This window comes from Artemia sp. Qi Xiang Cuo, chromosome 13 (genome assembly GCF_049724085.1).
Source record: "Artemia sp. Qi Xiang Cuo chromosome 13, ASM4972408v1, whole genome shotgun sequence".
In the NCBI taxonomy this organism is placed as follows: domain Eukaryota; kingdom Metazoa; phylum Arthropoda; class Branchiopoda; order Anostraca; family Artemiidae; genus Artemia; species Artemia sp. Qi Xiang Cuo.
In genome coordinates this window covers 38750182-38769420 of record NC_142806.1, presented here as the reverse complement: position 1 = coordinate 38769420, position 19239 = coordinate 38750182, and the positions used below count along the sequence as shown (strand labels likewise).

General features: G+C 36.4%; 1 protein-coding gene across 1 annotated transcript in view; it reads left to right on the top strand.

Annotated features, from left to right (window-relative positions):
• Window positions 1–1232: 1232 nt before the first annotated feature.
• The window catches only part of LOC148945257 (RCC1-like G exchanging factor-like protein), a gene marked incomplete at its 5' end in the record, with an annotated part of 40674 nt that continues 22667 nt past the window's right edge, over window positions 1233–19239 (top strand). The window contains 3 exons of the mRNA XM_089098687.1: window positions 1233–1332; window positions 12109–12281; window positions 13309–13411. Of these exons, the coding sequence (XP_088954813.1) occupies window positions 1233–1332; window positions 12109–12281; window positions 13309–13411 (376 nt within the window). The remainder of the gene's footprint in view (window positions 1333–12108; window positions 12282–13308; window positions 13412–19239) is intronic.

Here is a 19239-nt window from a genome sequence, read left to right as displayed (position 1 = left end):
AGTTCTTAAAATAGGAATATGATGGATATAACCAACTATATGCTGATAAATCGTTAAGTGATGATGGATGTGGATGTGTGTGTTTTCTAAGAGAGCACAACTACTAGATTATGAAAAAACATCAGGCAGGGGTCAGCATACTAAAAGCCGATGTAGCTGCCATCAATTTGGGCTTAGATATGCTCATTAAACTGAAATAGACCAATACATATATGGTATTTGTCTTTGAATACAAAACTGCTCTGAACATCCTAACGAACACTAACTTTGATACACTGGACATTGATTTAAATTAAACTAACGAAAACCATACGTACCTTGGAAGATTAGGCTGTTATATTAAATTTCAATGTATACCTAGTCACCTTGGTATAGAAGGTAATGAAAAAGCAGACAATATAGCAAAGCAAGGAGCAAAAAGCCAAATGGAACCAGTGAAACCTCTAACTATAAGGGACATAACTAGATTTGCGACTGAAAACACTACCCAAATTAAAGCCATCAAATCTATCCCCCTTTCCAACCAGGATGTAATCAGTCTGGTTTCACTGCCTGTGTACAAATACAGCTAACTTCAAACACCATTCTTTTTCATAGGCCTATAAAATTAGGCAGCCAAATAGAGAAGTTACCAGAAGTCCATTTTGTAGGTACTGTAAGACCAAAGAAGAAACTCCTGAGCACATACTACTGAAATGTATGATATTTGAAAGAAAATAAGTGAATCCCCTTAATTTGAAAGTTAAACTAGGACTGAATTCAAACCCTCTGACAGATGTAAAAACTTTGACCCAATCTTCAAAAAGAGATTTTTTCATACATGCTTTCAAACTGTTAATGGATCTAAACCTACAACACTATATATAGCAATCAATTTATGCTGACTTATTGACTTGGGTAAACCCTACTACGATTATACCACATTTTTTACCTAATTAGCTAATCTACATGTTTACATATTCATCCATATTTCGAATATTTATAAGCAGTGCTTACAATTATGTAGTTTATTTTAATAGTAACATAATTTTTGCGACTAGTGAATTTACATAAAAAGGCAACATTCTGTTCAGCCGCAAGTGAATTGTCCCAAGAAGAAGGATATGAATTTATCCTGAGAAAAGAAGAAATATTCAAAGATTGGGATACATTGTCAACCCAACCCAGAAAGAAGAGGTGCAAATGATCTGATGTTCAGGACGCACGCCTCGATTCACTACAGTTGATTGAAATATAGGAATAGTTCTTATCAGTCATACTTGTGCATAGCACAAATTCTTAGAAATAAGTCTAAGAAAGCAGTCGATCCTGCGCATGTAAATGAAGTGCCAAGTATGTTTTTGGTTTAACCTAGATCTATCTGAAACTCCCAAATATAGGCCTAGCCTACAGCAGACTGATTAATTGGAATGGTTATCTCCTTTGTTGTTAAATTATCGTTTTCCTTGAAGAATTTGTGGTTTAAATGGTAAAGGTCTAATTTGGCTACTTTTGGCTTGCCTATCTTGGTAAGGGGTTAGGTTAGGAAAATGAAACTTTCAGGGATGGGTCTACAGGCTAAAGTAAGTTACAGGATGGTAGGTAAAATTCTACTTTAGTTACTTTTACCTATCTTGGAAAGGGGTGAGGTTAGGAAAATGAAACTTTCAGGAATGGGTCTACAGGCTAAAATATGTCCTGGGAAGGTATTTTGAAGTACTTCTCTCCTTTCTTTCTCCCTCTAGAGGATCCTGAAATTTGACTACATGACAAGTCTATACCTATTGAAATTTTGACAAAACAATATTACCTTAGTTTTCAGTTATAAGATTCTTTTTCTCTGGCTTTAGTTCTGAAAATGCAATTCCTGTTATTTGAGTAGTATTTTAAGCCATATCAATGTTAATTTTCAAAATTTAAGAAATGTCTTTGCATATATAAATATAGCCTAAATCAGGATTGAACAAAGTTGTGAGGCTGAAAACAATATTGTTAGACTTCATTTTAAGCAGAAGATCTATTTTAAAAGGTTTCACTTTTATAACACACAGATTTTTAAAAAGGTCATCAAAGGTCAGGACCCTCTAGAGGGAGAAGGAGTGGAGGTAGGTACTTCAAAATACCTTCCCGGGACATACTTTAGCCTTTAAATCTATCCCTGAAAGTTTCATTTTCCTAACCAAACTCCTTTCCAAGATAGCCAAAAGTAGCTAAAGTAGAATTTTACCGGATGGTATTTTGAAGTGCCCACCTCCACTCCTTTTCCCTCTAGAAAGTCCTGAAATTTGCCAATTGGCTATTACAGGTCTATTGGCCTACCTATTTATTGTAATTTTGATAAAACAACATTTTAGCCTACTTTAATTTTCAGTTAGGCTATCAGTTTCTTTTTCTCTGGCTTTATTTCTGAAAATGCAATTCCTGTTATTTGAGTAGAATTCTAAGCCATATCATTGTTTTTGTTTTTTTTTAATTTAGGAAATGTATTTGCATAGCCTATCTTTAAAACCTTATTAATTGGGAATGAGCAGAGTTGTGAAGCTGAAAACAATATTGTTGTACTTCATTCAAGCAGAAGATGTATTTTGCATGGTTTCACTTTTATAACACATAGAATTTTAAATGTCAGGACCATCTACAGAGAGGAGTAGAGGTAGTTACTTCAAAATACCTTACCAGGACATACCTTAGCCTGTAGCCTGTATAAAGTTTCATTTTCCTAACCTAACCCCTTTCCAAGATAGCCAAAATTAACTAAAGTAGAATATTACAGTTTTAATTTTGTGGTTTACTACTTCTAAAAGAAAAATAATTATAATAAATAATAGGGTATCAGTGTAGACTAGAATACATATTCGGCTGTTGAGAAGGAAAAAAGAAACACTATAAAATTATGAAAATAACTTTTAAAAATCCTAAAATACTTATATCATATCTATAAGTGATTCACTTTATTTTACCCCCAAGCCCCTTAATGTGCAAACATAGCCCAAATTAGGCTATATATGTTCCATACATTTGTCAATTTCTTGATTTTATTAATACTGCTTCTTTGCAATTAAGTCTAGGTCTGTTTGAATAAAAGATTTATAAAAATAAGAGCTGAAGAAATGCATGGGATAATATAATTTGAGTTCTATATTTGCAGATAAAGGAGGAGAGGGCAGGGTTGATGATACAGGAAAGTGAAGTGCTTTTAGGAATGATGTCAGCTAAGAAAGTATTTTAGGATTTTTGGTTAAATTTCTGTTTAGCTACTTTTTTCTATCTTGGAATAGGGTTTGGCTAGGAAAATGAAACTATCAGTAATGAATCCAGGACCAAAACATACTCTGGGAAGGTATTGCCAAGCTTCCATGTTTACACTCTTTTGATTTCAAAGTCTTAGAAATTTGCCTGCTTGACCTATAAAAATTTGGGCAAAACAACATTTTACCTTAATTTTAGTTATTAGTTTCTTTTTCTCTTGTTTTACTTCTGAAAATACAATTGCTATTATTTGAGTACAATTTCAAGCCATATAAACAGTTTTTCCTCTAAATTTAGGAAATATATTTGCATATCTTTGAAAACTTATAAATTGAGATTGAGCAAAGTTGTGAAGCTCAAAACTGTTTTTTTTTACTCCATTTAAGGAGAAGATTTGTTTTGCAAGATTTCACTTTGATAACCCACAGATTTTTAAAGGTCATGACACTCTAGAGAGAGAAGGAGTAGAAGTAGGTTCTTCAAAATACCTTCCCAGGCCATATTTTAGTCTGTAGATCCATCTCTGGAAGTTTCATTTTCCTGATCTAACCCCTTTCCAAGATAATGAAAAGTAGCTAAACTAGGTGTTGGGGTTCCACCCCTGTTTTCTTTTCTTTCCAGATAAATGACCCATTTTTTTTCTGTAATTACATTTGCCTATAAGATAATTTTTAATCCTAAGTTAAATTCTGGTGGCTAATTTAGATTCTTTTGCAATAAGTAAGCTTTGAACTAAATTCTATTTTGGACTTCCTGGTTTGAGTCATTGAAAGGTAAAAGTAAGAAAAAGTAGAATAGATTTTGAATGGGGATTTAGAGGATTGTCCAGGGCCAAGCAAATGTCCAAAATAAAATTGCAAAGTTTGTGTACAGAATGAATATTATTTTGGAGTTAGTCTACTTTGGGACCCCATATAGGGAGTCTGTAATGAGAGTTTATAGATGTGTTTGTAGTGACTTTTTGGAAGAATACAAGTAATCTATTTTCTACAGCCATGTGAGATTATTTTTCCAGGAACCCAGACAGGGTAGGAACAGAGCTACAAGATACCATCATTATTATATTGACAGGGGGGTGCGTTACCTCCAAGGAGATAGTTAGAGATTTTTAGTGGTGACTCTGGGTTGGGTACACACTTGGCCTTAGAATTTGGCCATTTGACTGCTCAATCATGTTATTGTACCCTAGGGCAGGGTATACTGTAAATTGGGTGCTAACAAACCCTATATTTACAGAACTGTTGTGGTAAGCATGGGCATCACACTAATATTTGGTGCCACCAGGGGCTTCCCCCTCTAGTAAGTGGTATAGCACCATTTTTGCACCAATAAGTGGTGACACCTGTACATTACCACACCAATACTGGTGGCATTGTAATCTACCAGTATAACACTGCTGTCAGTTGTGACCAACCAGTATAATATTGACGGCAGCAAGAAAAGGAGCTATCAACAGCACTGATAGTAAAAGAATTTTGTGTTTTCAAAGAGACATGTTAATTTGGCCTACAGAGTAGCCTATTGTGATTAAATGTAAATAGAAAAAAATACTGAATCAACTAATAAAATTATGAAGATCTGAATGGGCTGTGCCTAATCAGACTATAATAAAAAATTTACAAATCAATATATCATGCAACTAATTAGTGTGCAAAAATAACAGGCTAATTGACACACAGCAATTTTTTGCTAGAAACCAGAAGTTACATCCCTTTACCAAGGTTTTGCCTCTCTGATCTGGAGTCCTTGGGGGATACTCTCTCCCAGTCACTTTGCATTTCACCCAAACCTTTGTCCAGTAACCCTATTTATAGTTGTTATTCTTCATGGGAATCAACAATTATTTCCAGAAAACCATATTCAGTATCTAAGTTTCATCTTCAATTAGCATCAATGCATGTTCTTTATTTGATTATCCCAGGGGAGGAAACCAAGAAAAAAAGCAATTCATGGTTCACTCAAAATTTTACTTCATTCCCTGTTCCCCTATTGTTTTCACAGGCCTTTGCATTTTTGGCCTTGGATTATTTGAAATTATGCCAAGGGGTAATTTACTTTTTTATTGAGATGTGGGGTTGTTTCCACAGATGGAAATTAAGAGGCTAGTGAAGCCAATTTTTCATGATGGCCGGCATCATCAAATGTGCCAGAAATTGATTCTCTGCTCCTCTCAAATGTAAATTCATAAGAGCAAGAAAATTTGTGTTTTTGATTGTGCTGTGCACAATCATTTTCTACAAATCTTGGGGACTTCAACTTTCAAAACCTAATGCAGATGCTATACAGTAGAGACCATGGTGGTTCTACAGTAGAGACATGTGGATAGTGACAAATCTTGAGCCAAGCAGTGGAAGTACAGGTACGGGTGGAAGAAAGAAGACAAAGGGATTTTGTATAGTTGAAGTTAAGTTTTATATTTGTAAGGGTGGACCAGCGTGGCGCGTGGGTGGTCATTTATCTTACGGGGGGAGGTGTTAGGGTTCCACCCCTGTTTCTTTTCTTTTCAGATAAATGACCCATTTTCTTTTCTGTAATTACATTTGCCTATAAGATAATTTTTAATCCTAAGTTGAAATCTGGTTGCTAAGCTAGATTCTTTTGCAATAAGTAAGCTTTGAACTAAATGCTATTTTGGACTTCCTGGTTTGAGTCATTGAAAGGCAAAAGTGAGAAAAAGTAGAATGGACTTTGAATGGGGATTTAGAGGATTGGCCAGGGCCAAGCGAAGGTCCACCCCTATGTAAAGTTTGTGTACAGAATGAATATTATTTTGGAGTCTACTTTGAGACCCTTTATAGGGAGTCTGTAATGAGAGTTTATAGGCTAGATGTGGTTGTTGTGACCTTTTGGAAGAATACAAGTAAGCTGTTTTCTATAGCCGTGTGAGATTATTTTTCCAGGAACTCAGACAGGGTAGGAACAGAGTTACAAGATACCATCATTCTTATATTGACAGGGGGGTTTGTTACCTCCAAGGAGATAGTTGGAGATTTTTAGTGGTGACCCTGGGTTGGGTACACACTTGGCCTTAGAATTTGGCCATTTGACCACTCGATCACATTATTGTACCCTAGGGCAGGGTATACTGTTAATTGGGTGCTAACAAACCCTATATTTACAGAACCATTGTGGTAAGCATGGGCATCCCATTAATATTTGGTGCTGCCAGGGGCTTCCTCCTCTAGTAAGTGGTATAGCACCATTTTTGCACCAATAAGTGGTGGCACCCATACCTTACCACACCAATATTGGTGGCATCATAACCTACCAGTATAACACTGGTGGTACTTGTGACCAACCAGTATAATACTAGGATTTTACCAGATTTTAAAAATTTGTTTTCAGGATTTTTGTAATGTTTCCTTTTCAACATCCACATCTTAGTAACTATAATAGTTACTATTAGTAACATTAGTAACAATAATAGTAGTAGGCTACCATTAGATCTTTTTTTTTTTTAGGGAAGGTGTCCAATGGATATTCTTGGAAAAAAAATCCATTCTTTAGAATGGGAAAATAATATCCAACTATACTTAGTATCAAAATAAAATATCCAACTAGACAGATAATACTATTTCCAAGAATCTTACACCTTTCTAGCTGAATATTTGATAGTCTATGTTACATACTAAATATCTACTAGTTTAATAAGGATTGAACTTAGTTCACAGCCTGAATATCTAACTAGGTGGATAATAGCATATCTTAGAATTTCCTATGTATATCCATCTTGGTAGATCAGTAAATTCTCAAAGCAATTTGATAATACTATCCAACTAGCCAGATATTTATTTCTCTTATGTATTGACTAGGTACATAACACTTTGTTCTAGCTTTTCTTATAATATCCAACTAGGCTGACAAGTAAATTCTCTAAGTAATTCAGTAATAATATCCAACTAGCCAGAATATCTAACTAGGGGGGCAATACTTTGTCCTAGCCTTTCTTATATTATCCAACTAGGCAGATAAGTAAATTATCTTTGCAAAATTAGAGATAGTACCCAACCAGCTAGATAATTAATTCTATTTGGCGATGCATGAACATTTAACTAGATGGATAATTCTTTGGTTTAGTGTGTCTTATATTGTCCAACTAGGCAGTTAAGTAACTTCTCTAAGTAATTTGGTGATAATATCCAACTAGCTAGATAATTATTTCTCTTAGATATAGTATTAACATCCAACTATTTGGATAATGCTTTATCCACTTTGTGCTCCATCCCTTTTGATATATACTCAGCTAGGCAGATGAGTAAAGTCTCTAGACAGATTAGCTATAATATTAAACTAGCCCGCGGGTTGGCAACCTGCACCCCATGGTTTGCATGCAGCCAGCAAGGCATCTTGGTGCAGCATGCAAGATCCTCACTGCAATGCAACTGACAGACCATATTACACACCATACCATTACACAGCAGAGTGAAAGGTAGTGCTATCCAACATTCTCAAAAAAAATCTGTAAACACCATATAGCATACTCAGTTTGACATTCAACCATCCAGACCAATTATTTTGCTATGTTACAATTTTCGTTTTTGAGTAAACCTTCCCCAAAGTTTGGGAAATACCCCCCAAAACATTTTGTCTTTTTGCCTTTTTCTTTAGTTCAGTAAAATTTAGTCCATGTGGTGCCAAATGAAAGCCAAATTATCTGGTCATGTTATGTGGCCGTCTTGTGGCAAAATATTCAGAAAAAAAATAACACTTGATTTTGTAGATAGGTGTCATCTGATATACAGTGGGACAGGAAAAAAGGGCAGACACTGGGATATCCCCATATGTACCAGATGACACCCATCTACAAAATCAAGGGTATTTTTTTTTCCTTCTAAGGGCAATTTTCATCAAAAGGACTAAAGCAACCAGCACAAAACATCAAGCATCAACAGTAGCAGTGGCGTTAACCCAAGGATTGACTACTGTAGGCAATTTACAAGGTAAAATTGGTAAAGTACATCCAGGTTATCAAAGGAGCATAGATACAAAGTTTCAGGAACAATATAAGGTATTAAGTTTGACCTTTCAGAGAAACTAGAGGGGGAGTAAAGCTAATTCAACAGGTACAATACATATCCAGATTTTGATGTATGTGCAATATCCTAGGAAAAGAATAAGGAGGAGGGGGGGGGGAGGTAAAATTGAACTTTCAGAGCATATTGTTGGGGATGTTGAACTAAATCAAAAGATTTTATGTCCATCCAAGTTTGTAATAAGGGCACATTACAAAATTTTAGGAACAGATAAAGGTGAAATTTCAGGACCTGTTGAGGGGATTCATAATTACATATGGACGTCAAATGGCCTATCTGCAATATATCTGGGATGGCTAAGACCATTAAGATGAAACTAGTAGGGGATATTGCAGTGTATATTGAACAAAATCAAAATCTGTTCATGAAGGTTGTCAAAAGGGCATATGAACAATATCTGAGGGATAGCTGAAAGCAATAAATTAAACCTTTAAGTGCTACTACAACTACTACTTATGCAAGTAGTACTACTGCTATTGTGATTTTTTCAAGCTATGACTGCTTTTAACTGTTTGAAGTTGTGACTACTTGCAACTGCAAATACTTGTGAATGTGACTGATTGCAACTGAAATTCCAACTACTTATAACTACAATTGCCAGTGAATGTGGCTTTGACTGCTTCAACTGCATTGCTATAGCAAACAACGAGACAATCCCCCAGTGAGCAATACCAAAGAGGTAGGGTTAGACTGGCTGGTTGGCTTCATAAAAAAAAATATATATATATATATAGACCTATGCCTATATTTTATTTCTTATTTTTGCAGATTTGTACACTCAAGACAGTTTCTAAAAAAAGAAAGACTGTTGATGAAAGACGGATTTTTAACAAAGCATGGATAAATTTATATCTTTTTTATTAAAGTAAAGAAAAACCTTTGTGATTAATCTGTCAAAAGAGCATTTCCCTAGTAAAGGAATACAACTTGAATCGACATTACGATACTGAGCACAAAACTCAATTTGACTGTCTTAGAGGTGAATCTTGAAAAAACAAAATCACCAACTTGAAAGTATCACTGATTATCTTCAATCTCTACAGCACATAATGGGTGCCTGGTCTCTTGATATACCCCCCCCCTCTCAATACAAGATTTTTCTATCTCTATGGTCCAAGGTACAAAGTGAACCCTTGAACCCTCCAAGACCAACACCTATTGCCAACTTTGTAGTAGAAGCTTTTTTGCTCTTTTTGATCCGAAGTTTATGGGGCAAATGGGACACAATAATGATGACTTTCAGAGGCATATTTCCTTCTCTAACCTAGAATCTGCTTGAAAATTAAGGGGCAAGTCGTTTTGGGCTGAGGGATAAGAGTGGATGTATTTCAGGGGCATCCACCTTTGAATAATTCTTTTGGAGTCAATATAATTTTGTTAGTTATGCTTCCAAGGTATTTGAAATGAAGGACTTGCTGTATATGCTGCTCTCCACATTTGATCCTTAAGGGTGAGTCTTTGGAGGTCATATATTTTGTTTTCTCAGTATTTATTTTCAGAGTGATTTGGCTTCCTTTCTTTATTACCTGCTTTAGGAATTCTTGAAGTTGTTGCTTGCATGATTCCAGGACGGCAATGTCGTTGGCGAAGTCTATATCACTGAGATGGGCTTCTGAATTCAACTGAATGCTGTCTGTTGGTACTTCATAGTATCTAGTCAATGACGTTTATGAAGAGTCTCTCTGACATGACGAAACCTTGTTTAACTCCTGATAGGACAAGGAAAAATGTATTTGGCTATCTGGTGTCTTTACACAGCCCTCACTATGTTCATAGAGCACAACACTCAGTGAAAGTATCTTTACAGGAATTCCTTAGTGTTGTAAGATCTTCCACAGACTTTGGCTATCCACTGAGTCAAATGTCACCCCAAAATCAATGAATATTGTATAGATTTTTGATCGTCACTTTCTGTATTCTTCTGTCTGTAAATGCAAAGTAAATATCAAGTCTGTACATGAATGGTTGACAGTGAAAATGTGTGACAGCAATTTGTTGAGTATAGAAAACAGGCATAATCCTTGCCAGTTGCCCAAGAGAGTCACATCACCTTTCTTTAAGATCCTAACAAGGGTACTGTGTTTCCAGTCAAAACGCATTTCGGTTGTCATCCAGACTGCTGCAAACAATGCAGTTTAGAACTTGAGGCGAGTCAAAACTTTCGTTTTAATTATTTCTTTGGATATTCAGTCTTTGCCAGGTTACTTCCCATTTTCAAATTCTTTTCTGTTGTTGTAATTTTGGAGGATGACAGCTGATTTGTATTGATATTTAAGGCAAAAATGGCGTTGATGAAATCTCTGGTGGGTTGTTTGGGGGAAGTCTATTTAACAGCTCTTCAAATTGGCTGGTCTGTACATTATTCACAGCAGCCTATTTGGTTATCTGGATGCCTGAGGGGTCCTTTATCGGTCCATATTGAATAGAGAATCTCTTGCCAACAATCTCATTGGTGATTTTATAAACAGCTGTTCTTTTTTGTCTAGGTTTTTTGGTACTCTTACTGCTTTATTTGTGGCTATATATTCTTTTTTTTGAATATCTGGTGATCAGGGTAAGTGATGCTCGTAATTTTTTCTTTTCCCTATGAGATCCCATGTTTGGTCAGACAGCCACTGGTCCTCTGGGCTCTTGCGGTATCCAATGGTGGCTATCGTGGCATTGTGGAAGCACAGCTTTTTGTTTTTTTTTCAGGTTTGTTTGCTATCAAGGTTATCTAGTAGAGACAAGGCTTACAAATCTATATCGTTTCTCCAGCCTAATATTCTGGTTGCATTCTCTCGCCTGTGATTTCTCCAAGCTGAAGACTGAGTTTGACGGAACCTTTTTGGGTTTTTTATTTCTTTTCAGTTTAAGGTAAACTTTTACTGCCATCAGAGATTGTGATCTCGTCTGCTCTTCTATTTCCCTTTATTTCAAGTAGGCCTATTGAAACAATTGACGTGCTTTATATTTTGAGGCAAAGTAACTTAGCCTCAGATTGAATAAGCTGCAAATTTAGAAATAACATCTTAAACTGTATTAGTTTTTAAGTCTTGGAGCTTAGTAATAAAGCATTGGCTGATACTAACAACATTGATTCGGTGTCAGAAAATAGAGAATTAAGTTAGTTTTAAGAATACAGCGTATTGTGAGACCATTTTTAAGGAACTTGTCATCATCTGTTTTTATTTTTTTTTTGTAAGAAATATTTGTAAGAAATAGTTGTTTCTTGGAAAAATCATTTTTAAAATTTTGAAGGGTTGACAACTACAGCATTCAATCAATGGCAAAGAAACAAAATCAAGATGCTGCCCCTGCATTACTTGTCAGTGAAGCCGACTGAAGTTACTGCAAAGTTTCACATTGTCATAGCAATGTAAATCTAGTTTCTGTTTGTTTTAAGTTTGACTTATTTTATTACTCTGTTTCTGCTAATTTCAGGTTATGATCTAGGATATAAGATAGGCTACGCTTATTCTTCTATGTCTAGAATGTACAGGGCAGCACTTCCTGATGCATATTTTACAGTTTTTAGTAAAGAAAATTGAAAAATGGTGCCAACAAATTTTAATCTCGTGTCTTCTTCAACAGTTTTTTTTTAGTTCTATTTCAAAATAAATTAGCTTATAGACAATTTATATAGTGCTTTTATAGTATTGACTTATCTCAAATCTTGGCTGCCTGCTATTTAGGGAACAAATATTGTAATTGAGGCTTGGTATTTTAGGGCCAGACAAATTACTTTACAAAATAGATTTTTTCCTAGAATCAACTTAAATTGTTCTGAAACGGCATAAAAAATGCCTATGTCAGAGAAAAGATATAAGGATTATTGTAAATTATGGCTTATTTATTTATTATTCAGTTTTTCAGTATGCAAGTTCCGAGCCGAAAACTCACAAAAGGATTTATACATGGGGAGTGGCAGCTCATGGGGCTCAAGGAGATAGAGAGTTTGTTAGGTCAAAGAATAGATCTATACAGCCAAAACTAGCTGTTAAACGGCCACATCGATTGGAATTTGGTGAGTTTCATGACGTAAGTGATGTACTTTTATTTTTTATTAGATAAGTAAAGAGCGACACGTGCCAATAGCAACTGAAACTAAAAAACAGAAGTTGGTGATAATGTTTGCATCAAAGTATTTCTATTTTATGCTATTTCCAAAAGTTTAAATGGAGTCATCAAGATTTATTAGAATTTATAAATCTGCAATATTTCCTAAAATGGAGAGATACACCCTCCAAAAGTTGCCTGATATCAAGCCATTCTGAATGACCAAGAATCTCCTCACAGGATCTTCAAGGTCCTAAGTCCGAAAATAGAAAATTCCGTATTTTTTGTGTTAAGGGCGCATATTTAATTGTTTTTGTTTTTTTTTCTCACCAGGTGTGATCGTATCAGTTCTTTAAGAACAACTGCTCAAACACACGGGCTGTAGACGTGGAATAAGAAATATTTTTAAACCACTATACAATTTAGCGTAGAGAGTGGAAGGGGGGGGGAGGGGGCAACCGTCTTATAAACAGGATAATTTCTGTTCGTTTTAAGTTTTAATGTCGCTTTTTACTTTCATTTGAGAGAGCTTTTTTTTTAATTTAAATTCCATTAATCAAGATACAGTGCAATACTGGGTCGTTTTCTAGGGTATAATTTCCTTGAAGGACACCACTCCTCGAGGTGACCCTGCAGCACTGTTTACAGTCGCGGTTCTTGTTATGCAATGTCGCGGAAGGTCCACGCTGACGCCACTATGCGAACCTGCAAGCAGGATTTCCCTTTCAGGGATAGGGATGGTGTAAGGAGTGTACGGCAGAGTGGAGACTTCAAATCCTCGCACAGCATCAGAACAGCTCCAGCTTTTTATACCCTGCCTGTCGTCATCACGGCATTTGTCGGGGAATAAATACATTTTATTTGGTAAATAAAACACATCCAATCACGAACTGGCTGTGGTTTTAACATTCTAAAATGTTTTCAGTTAAGCACTAATTAGACATTAGTGCAAAGAGTGGAGGCTCAGTAAAATTACCATCCGAAGAATTAACGAAGCTCCTTCTTTTAGGTCAAAGATGTGTCTTGTGGCTATGGTTTCTCTGTATTTGCAGTTAAAGCCAAAGACACTAACAAAGTATTTGGTTGCGGGTTGAATGCTACATCCCAGATAGGTAAAAAATAAACTTTTTTTTTTATAGAACCTATAGAAATGTATTCTACAATTTGTAATGTATATGTATATTCTCATTAGTGTAAGGATTCTTTTTTTTACTCGTTCTTATCTTTTTTTTTCCTTGAAATGAAAAAACAGTGTGTTTAAGTGCCCACCTCCCTATAATAGTTGTAATTGATAGCTACAAGAGAAAAAATTCACAGTTTCTGCCTTAAACGATATCGTAAAATGTATCTATTATGCCAAGATTTGGATAATGTACGATATCCCCTAAAATAAGAGTTTTGTTTTAGACCTAAAAACATATATTATCTAAGTTCGGCCGAAGACAAAAAAAATGTACCGAGAATGTAAAGTTTTTTAATATTTAAAAATATAAAGGTTTTCTGACAGGACTTTTATTTTTCACCCCTACGCTGGAATACCTTTGTAGATCCACACCTGTGCCCTCCTCTTGAAAAGATTTCTGGAGGTGTCTGCATCTGTAACCATGTTGTCTCTATAAGCAACAAAGTTCTTCAAATTCCTTTGAAAATTAAACTTGATCTAGAGAATTGGGTGTGTATTAGGAGTCGGCACCGCTTCCGTTTCTGTTTTTCTTCCCCCGTTTTGTGTTCTGTTTTTTTTTTAGTAAACGGAAAAACAGAAAACAGTTAGCCGTTTTTTTATTACCATTTTGTTTCTGTTTCGTTTTTCTTCTTATCGTTTTTGCCGTTTCTGATTTTCTTAAACCCGTTTTTCTTCATTTTCCGTGATTTGGTTGTGAATTATAGCCCAAATTATATGTTTTCAAAGCATTCTGCCCTGCGTCACTCTTGTTTCAACCCGTGTTCCTGTAAAATTAAATTAATGCTGACAAAACGCATGAGATGTATACAATTTGTGCTATATATATACTTATCTCTTACAACCACCTCACTCAAGAAGTAAAATTAGGTTAATCCTAATAAAATATACCTCTCCTAATAAATCCTAATAAATCTAGTTAATGCTAATAAATTCGGGCCATATAATTTCACGTTAGGGGGTAGGGGGTGGTGGTGGCAAAGTGTAGCGAGTAATGTATTTGCTACAATTATTCTGCATATTATGAAGCAAGAATTATTTTTTAACTTCAGGGTTTCCAGTCAAAGAGTCGAAAAATTATTTCAGATCTTTTCAGAAAATAGAATAGATTTCTATTAAAATATTCACTAACAAAATTATAAGAAAAAGAAAGGAATAAATTTCCATTAAACAGATAGTTTACTGCTTTTGTAACTACTTGCTTACACTTTTTTTTCCTATGTAAAGCGGGGTTTTAATTCTATAATTTTTCAAAGATGCCATATGAGTGGATCCTAGTAAAAATTTCAGGGATTTGAAATATGCAGCTTTAATTTGAGAGTATGATGATGATGATGATGATGATGAAATTTAATCCTCCTGCTCACTGGCGTGACTTAAGGACCATGCACTTTGGATGAACACTTGTCCCTTGAGATCTTCTGTAAAAATTGCGTTGTTGCCGAAATCACTGTCATATTCTCATCAGTTTTTGATGAACTGCCAAGAAGATTATGATAGTCTTTAAGCTTATTTACACGCATAAGATCATGGAGTTTCTCTCAATGGCATTCAGTTACTGGGCGCTGTAATACAAGGAGATTTACTGTTTCTACTTGATCGCAGTAGCTACACTTTTGGCTTTCATCAAAGAAACGGGATAGATGAATTTCTTCCTGTGTGTTCTGATCGCAGCCTGAATAGTACTTTACCATAATGTCTTGATAATTTGCTGTATAGCTCTTTTTCAAAGTACCGTTTCTGTTTTCTGGTAACAAAAACAGTTTGAACTTTGAGATCGATTATTTATAAAAAATTCATGTTTCAAGTTCTGGATAACTGAATTAATATCATATACTATAGATGGTGTTATTGCATTAGATGTTTCTTCCCCTGAGATAGTTGCATCTTTGACTTCCAAGTCTGCTTGTTCGTTTCCTGGTATGCCCATGTGGCCAGGTATCCATTGGAGGGTTAAGTGGATTCCCATATTGACAACTTCTTGTAATGATGTGTTGCATAGGATGATTTCTCGGGCTGGTAGCTTGGACAGGTAAAAGCTTTTGAGGGCTGTAATAGCACTCTTGGAGTCAGAGCAGATTTTACATTAGCCCCGGGGCTAAAGAAGAGAAATACAATGTTTGCAGCATTGTTTAATGCCATTACTTCAGCATCAAGTACAGTCAAGTATGCATCAAGGTTGAATTTTTTGACTACAGATTTGGATGGAACCACAAAGGTAGCTCCATCCCCATTTCCATTTTTTGAAGCATCAGTATATATGTCAATATGGTCAGCAAAACTTGCGTCTGTGAGGTACTTGAATGAATGTGCAAGGTAAACATTTTTTCAATATCTTCAAAAAACTCTATACTCTTGTAGTCCCATAATAGAGTAGAAATTATATTTTCTATGTGAAGCATGTCGCATAACTTTGGCTTAATACCGTTTTTCCTTAGAGCACTAATACCGGCTGACCAGCCATTATTTTTAACTGTTGAAATCCTCAGTCTTCCATTTTTCAGCAGACGAGATTTCAGAGGATGATTTCTTAAAGAGAGACTTATTTTCTTGAGATGTTTAAGTCCACTGAGAGTGCGTCGCACTTCTAAGTCTTCTAAGCCACTTTCGGATAATAAGAATGTCACAGGCGTGGTTTTTCGAGCACGGAATGCAATGCGAAGGGCAGAATTCTGAATCCCCTCTAGTTTTTTGAGGGTGGTTTTGCTGGCTACATGATAAATTATTGAGCTGTATTCCAATTTTGGCCTGATGTACTTTTTATACAATTCAATTAAGAAGTCACATTTGGGACCCCAATATGTGACAGGTAGCATCTTCATTATATTTAATCTTCTTATACCTGCGGCTTTTGTTTAGCTTATGAGTCTGGAATGTAAGTCTCCTTTCAAAGGGACACCCTAGCCACTCAGTATCATAGGCAGCGCGCTAGCGCTGCCTAAGTAAAGAACGATGTGGGCACATGTGTTTTTTTTTTCATACCCAGGCCCTTTGTATCGAAGGAGTCGTCGTAGAAACTTCGAAAAGGGCTTATTCGCTTGGAAATTGGAGTGGCTGGTACCCTTTTTAATAGTCGAAAGTGATTGGAGGGCAACTAGCAATCCCCCTCACGCCCATCATTCCCCCAAACACATCCAATAAAAATTTTGAGATAGCCATTTTGTTCAGCGTAGTTGATTTCCAGATAGAAAATCTGTTTTTGAGAAGGACACTCCCCCACAACCCTCAGGGCAAGAGTTTTATGTTAAGCCCTGGGGGCATATAAGGTTTTTATAGAAGGCGTTGTCGTAGAAACTTCAAAACAGGCTCATTTGATTGGAAATCCAAAGGGCTAGTGTCCTTTTTAATAGTCGAAAGTGATTGGAGGGCAACTAGCCCCCCACACGCCCATCATTCCCCCAAACACATTTAATCAAAATTTTGAGATAGCCATTTTGTTCAGCGTAGTTGATTTCCAGATAGAAAATATTTTTTTGAGGAGGAAACTCTCCACAACCCTCAGGGCACGGGTTTTCAGTTTTGCCCTGGGGGCGTATAAGTTTTTTTATAGTAGGTGTTGTCGTAGAAAATTCAAAACAGGCTCATTCGATTGGAAATTCAAAAGCCCTTTTTAATAGTCGAAAGTGATTGGAGGACAACTAGCCCCCCCCCCCCCATGCCCATCAGTCCCCCAAACACATCCAATCAAAATTATGAGATAGTCATTTTGTTCAGCGTAGTTGATTTTCAGATAGAAAATATGTTTTTGAGGAGGACACTCGCCCACAACCCTCAGGGCAAGGGTTTTAAGTTATGCCCTGGGGGCACATAAGGTTTTTATTGAAATCTTTGTCGTAGAAACTTCAAAACAGGCTAATTCAATTGGAAGTTCAAAGGGCTAGAACCCTTTTTAATAGTCGAAAGTGATTTTGAGGGCAACTAACCTCCCTCTCACGCCCATTTTTCCCCAAAAACATCCAATCAAAATTTTTAGATGGCCATTTTATTCCACGTATTTGACTACACGACAACACCTTCTATAAAAACCTTATATACCCCCAGGGCATAACTTGAAACCCCCACCATTTCCCCAAATACATCCAATAAAGACTTTGAGATAGACATTTTGTTCCTCGCAGTTCAAAGTTCAGGAAATTATACCTTTAAGCAGGACACTCCCTCCACAGTCTTCAGGGCAAGGGCTGTAAGTTATGCCCTGGGGTTATATAAAGTTTTTATTGAAAGCTGTTGTCGTAGAAACTTGCAAAAGGGCTCATTCCATTGGAAATTCAAAGGGCTAGTGCCCTTTTTAATAGATCGAAAGTGATTTGAGGGCGACTAACGCCCCTCTCACGCCCATCATTTTCTCCAAACACATCCAATTAAGTATTTTGCAGTGTAGCCATTTTGTTCAGCGTAGTGTGAAGTTTCCTAGATAGAAATATATGTTCTTGTGAGGAGGACACTCCCCCACAGCCCTCAGGGCAAGGGTTTTAAGTTATGCCCTGGGGGCATATAAAGAGTTCTGTTATATGAAGAGCGCTTGTTCGTAGAAACTTCGAAACAGCGCTCATTCGATTGGAAATTCAAAGGGCTAGTGCCCTTTTTTAATAGTCGAAAGTGATTGGAGTTGACAATAAGCACCCCTCCCATGCCCACCAGTTCCCCAAACACATCCAATCAAAATTTTGAAATAACCATTTTGTTCAGCGTAGTTGATTTCCAGATAGAAATTATGTTTTTGAGGACAGTCCCCCTTAGGGCAATGGTTGTAAGTTCTACCCTGGGGGCATATAAGGTTTTTTATAGAAGGCGTTGTCGTAGAAACTTTAAAAAAGGCTCATTCGATCGGAAATTCAAAGGGCTAGTGCCCTTTTAAATAGTCGAAAGTGATCAGAGGGCAACTAACCCGCCTCTTACGCCCACCATTTCCCCAAACACATCTAATCAAAACTTTGAGATAGCCATTTTATTCAACGTAGTTTTAAGGTCTTGAAATTATTTCTCTGAGGATGACAACCCCACAGCCCTCAGGGCAAGGGTTGTAAATTATGCCCAGGGGGGCATATAATGTTTTTATATAACGCGTTGTTGTAGAAACTTCAAAAAGGGCTCATTCGATTGGAAATTGAAATGTCTAGTGTCCTTTTTAATACTTGAAAGTGATTGGAAAGCAACTAACACCCCTTCCACGCCCACCGTTTCCCCAAATACATCCAATAAAGACTTTGAGATAGACATTTTGTTCCTCGCAGTTCAAAGTTCAGGAAATTATACCTTTAAGCAGGACACTCCCTCCACAGTCTTCAGGGCAAGGGCTATAAGTTATGCCCTGGGGTTATATAAGGTTTTTATTGAAATCTTTGTCTTAGAATCTTGAAAAAGGGCTCATTCGATTGGAAATTCAAAGGGCTAGTGCCCTTTTTAATGATCGAAAGTGATTTGAGGGCAACTAACCCCCCTCTCACGCCCATCTTTTCTCCAAACACATCCAATTAATATTTTAGATAGCCATTTTGTTCAGCGTAGTGGATTTCCAGATAGAAAATATGTTTTTGAGGAGGACACTCCCCCACAACCCTCAGGGTAAGGGTTTTAAGTTATGCCCTGGGGGCATATAAGGTTTTTATAGAAGGCGTTGTTGTAGAAACTTCGAAACAGGCTCATTCGATTGGAAATTCAAAGGGCTAGTGCCCTTTTTTAATAGTCGAAAGTGATTGGAGGACAATATTCCCCCCCCCCATGCCCATCATTCCCCCAAACACCTCCAATCAAAATTCT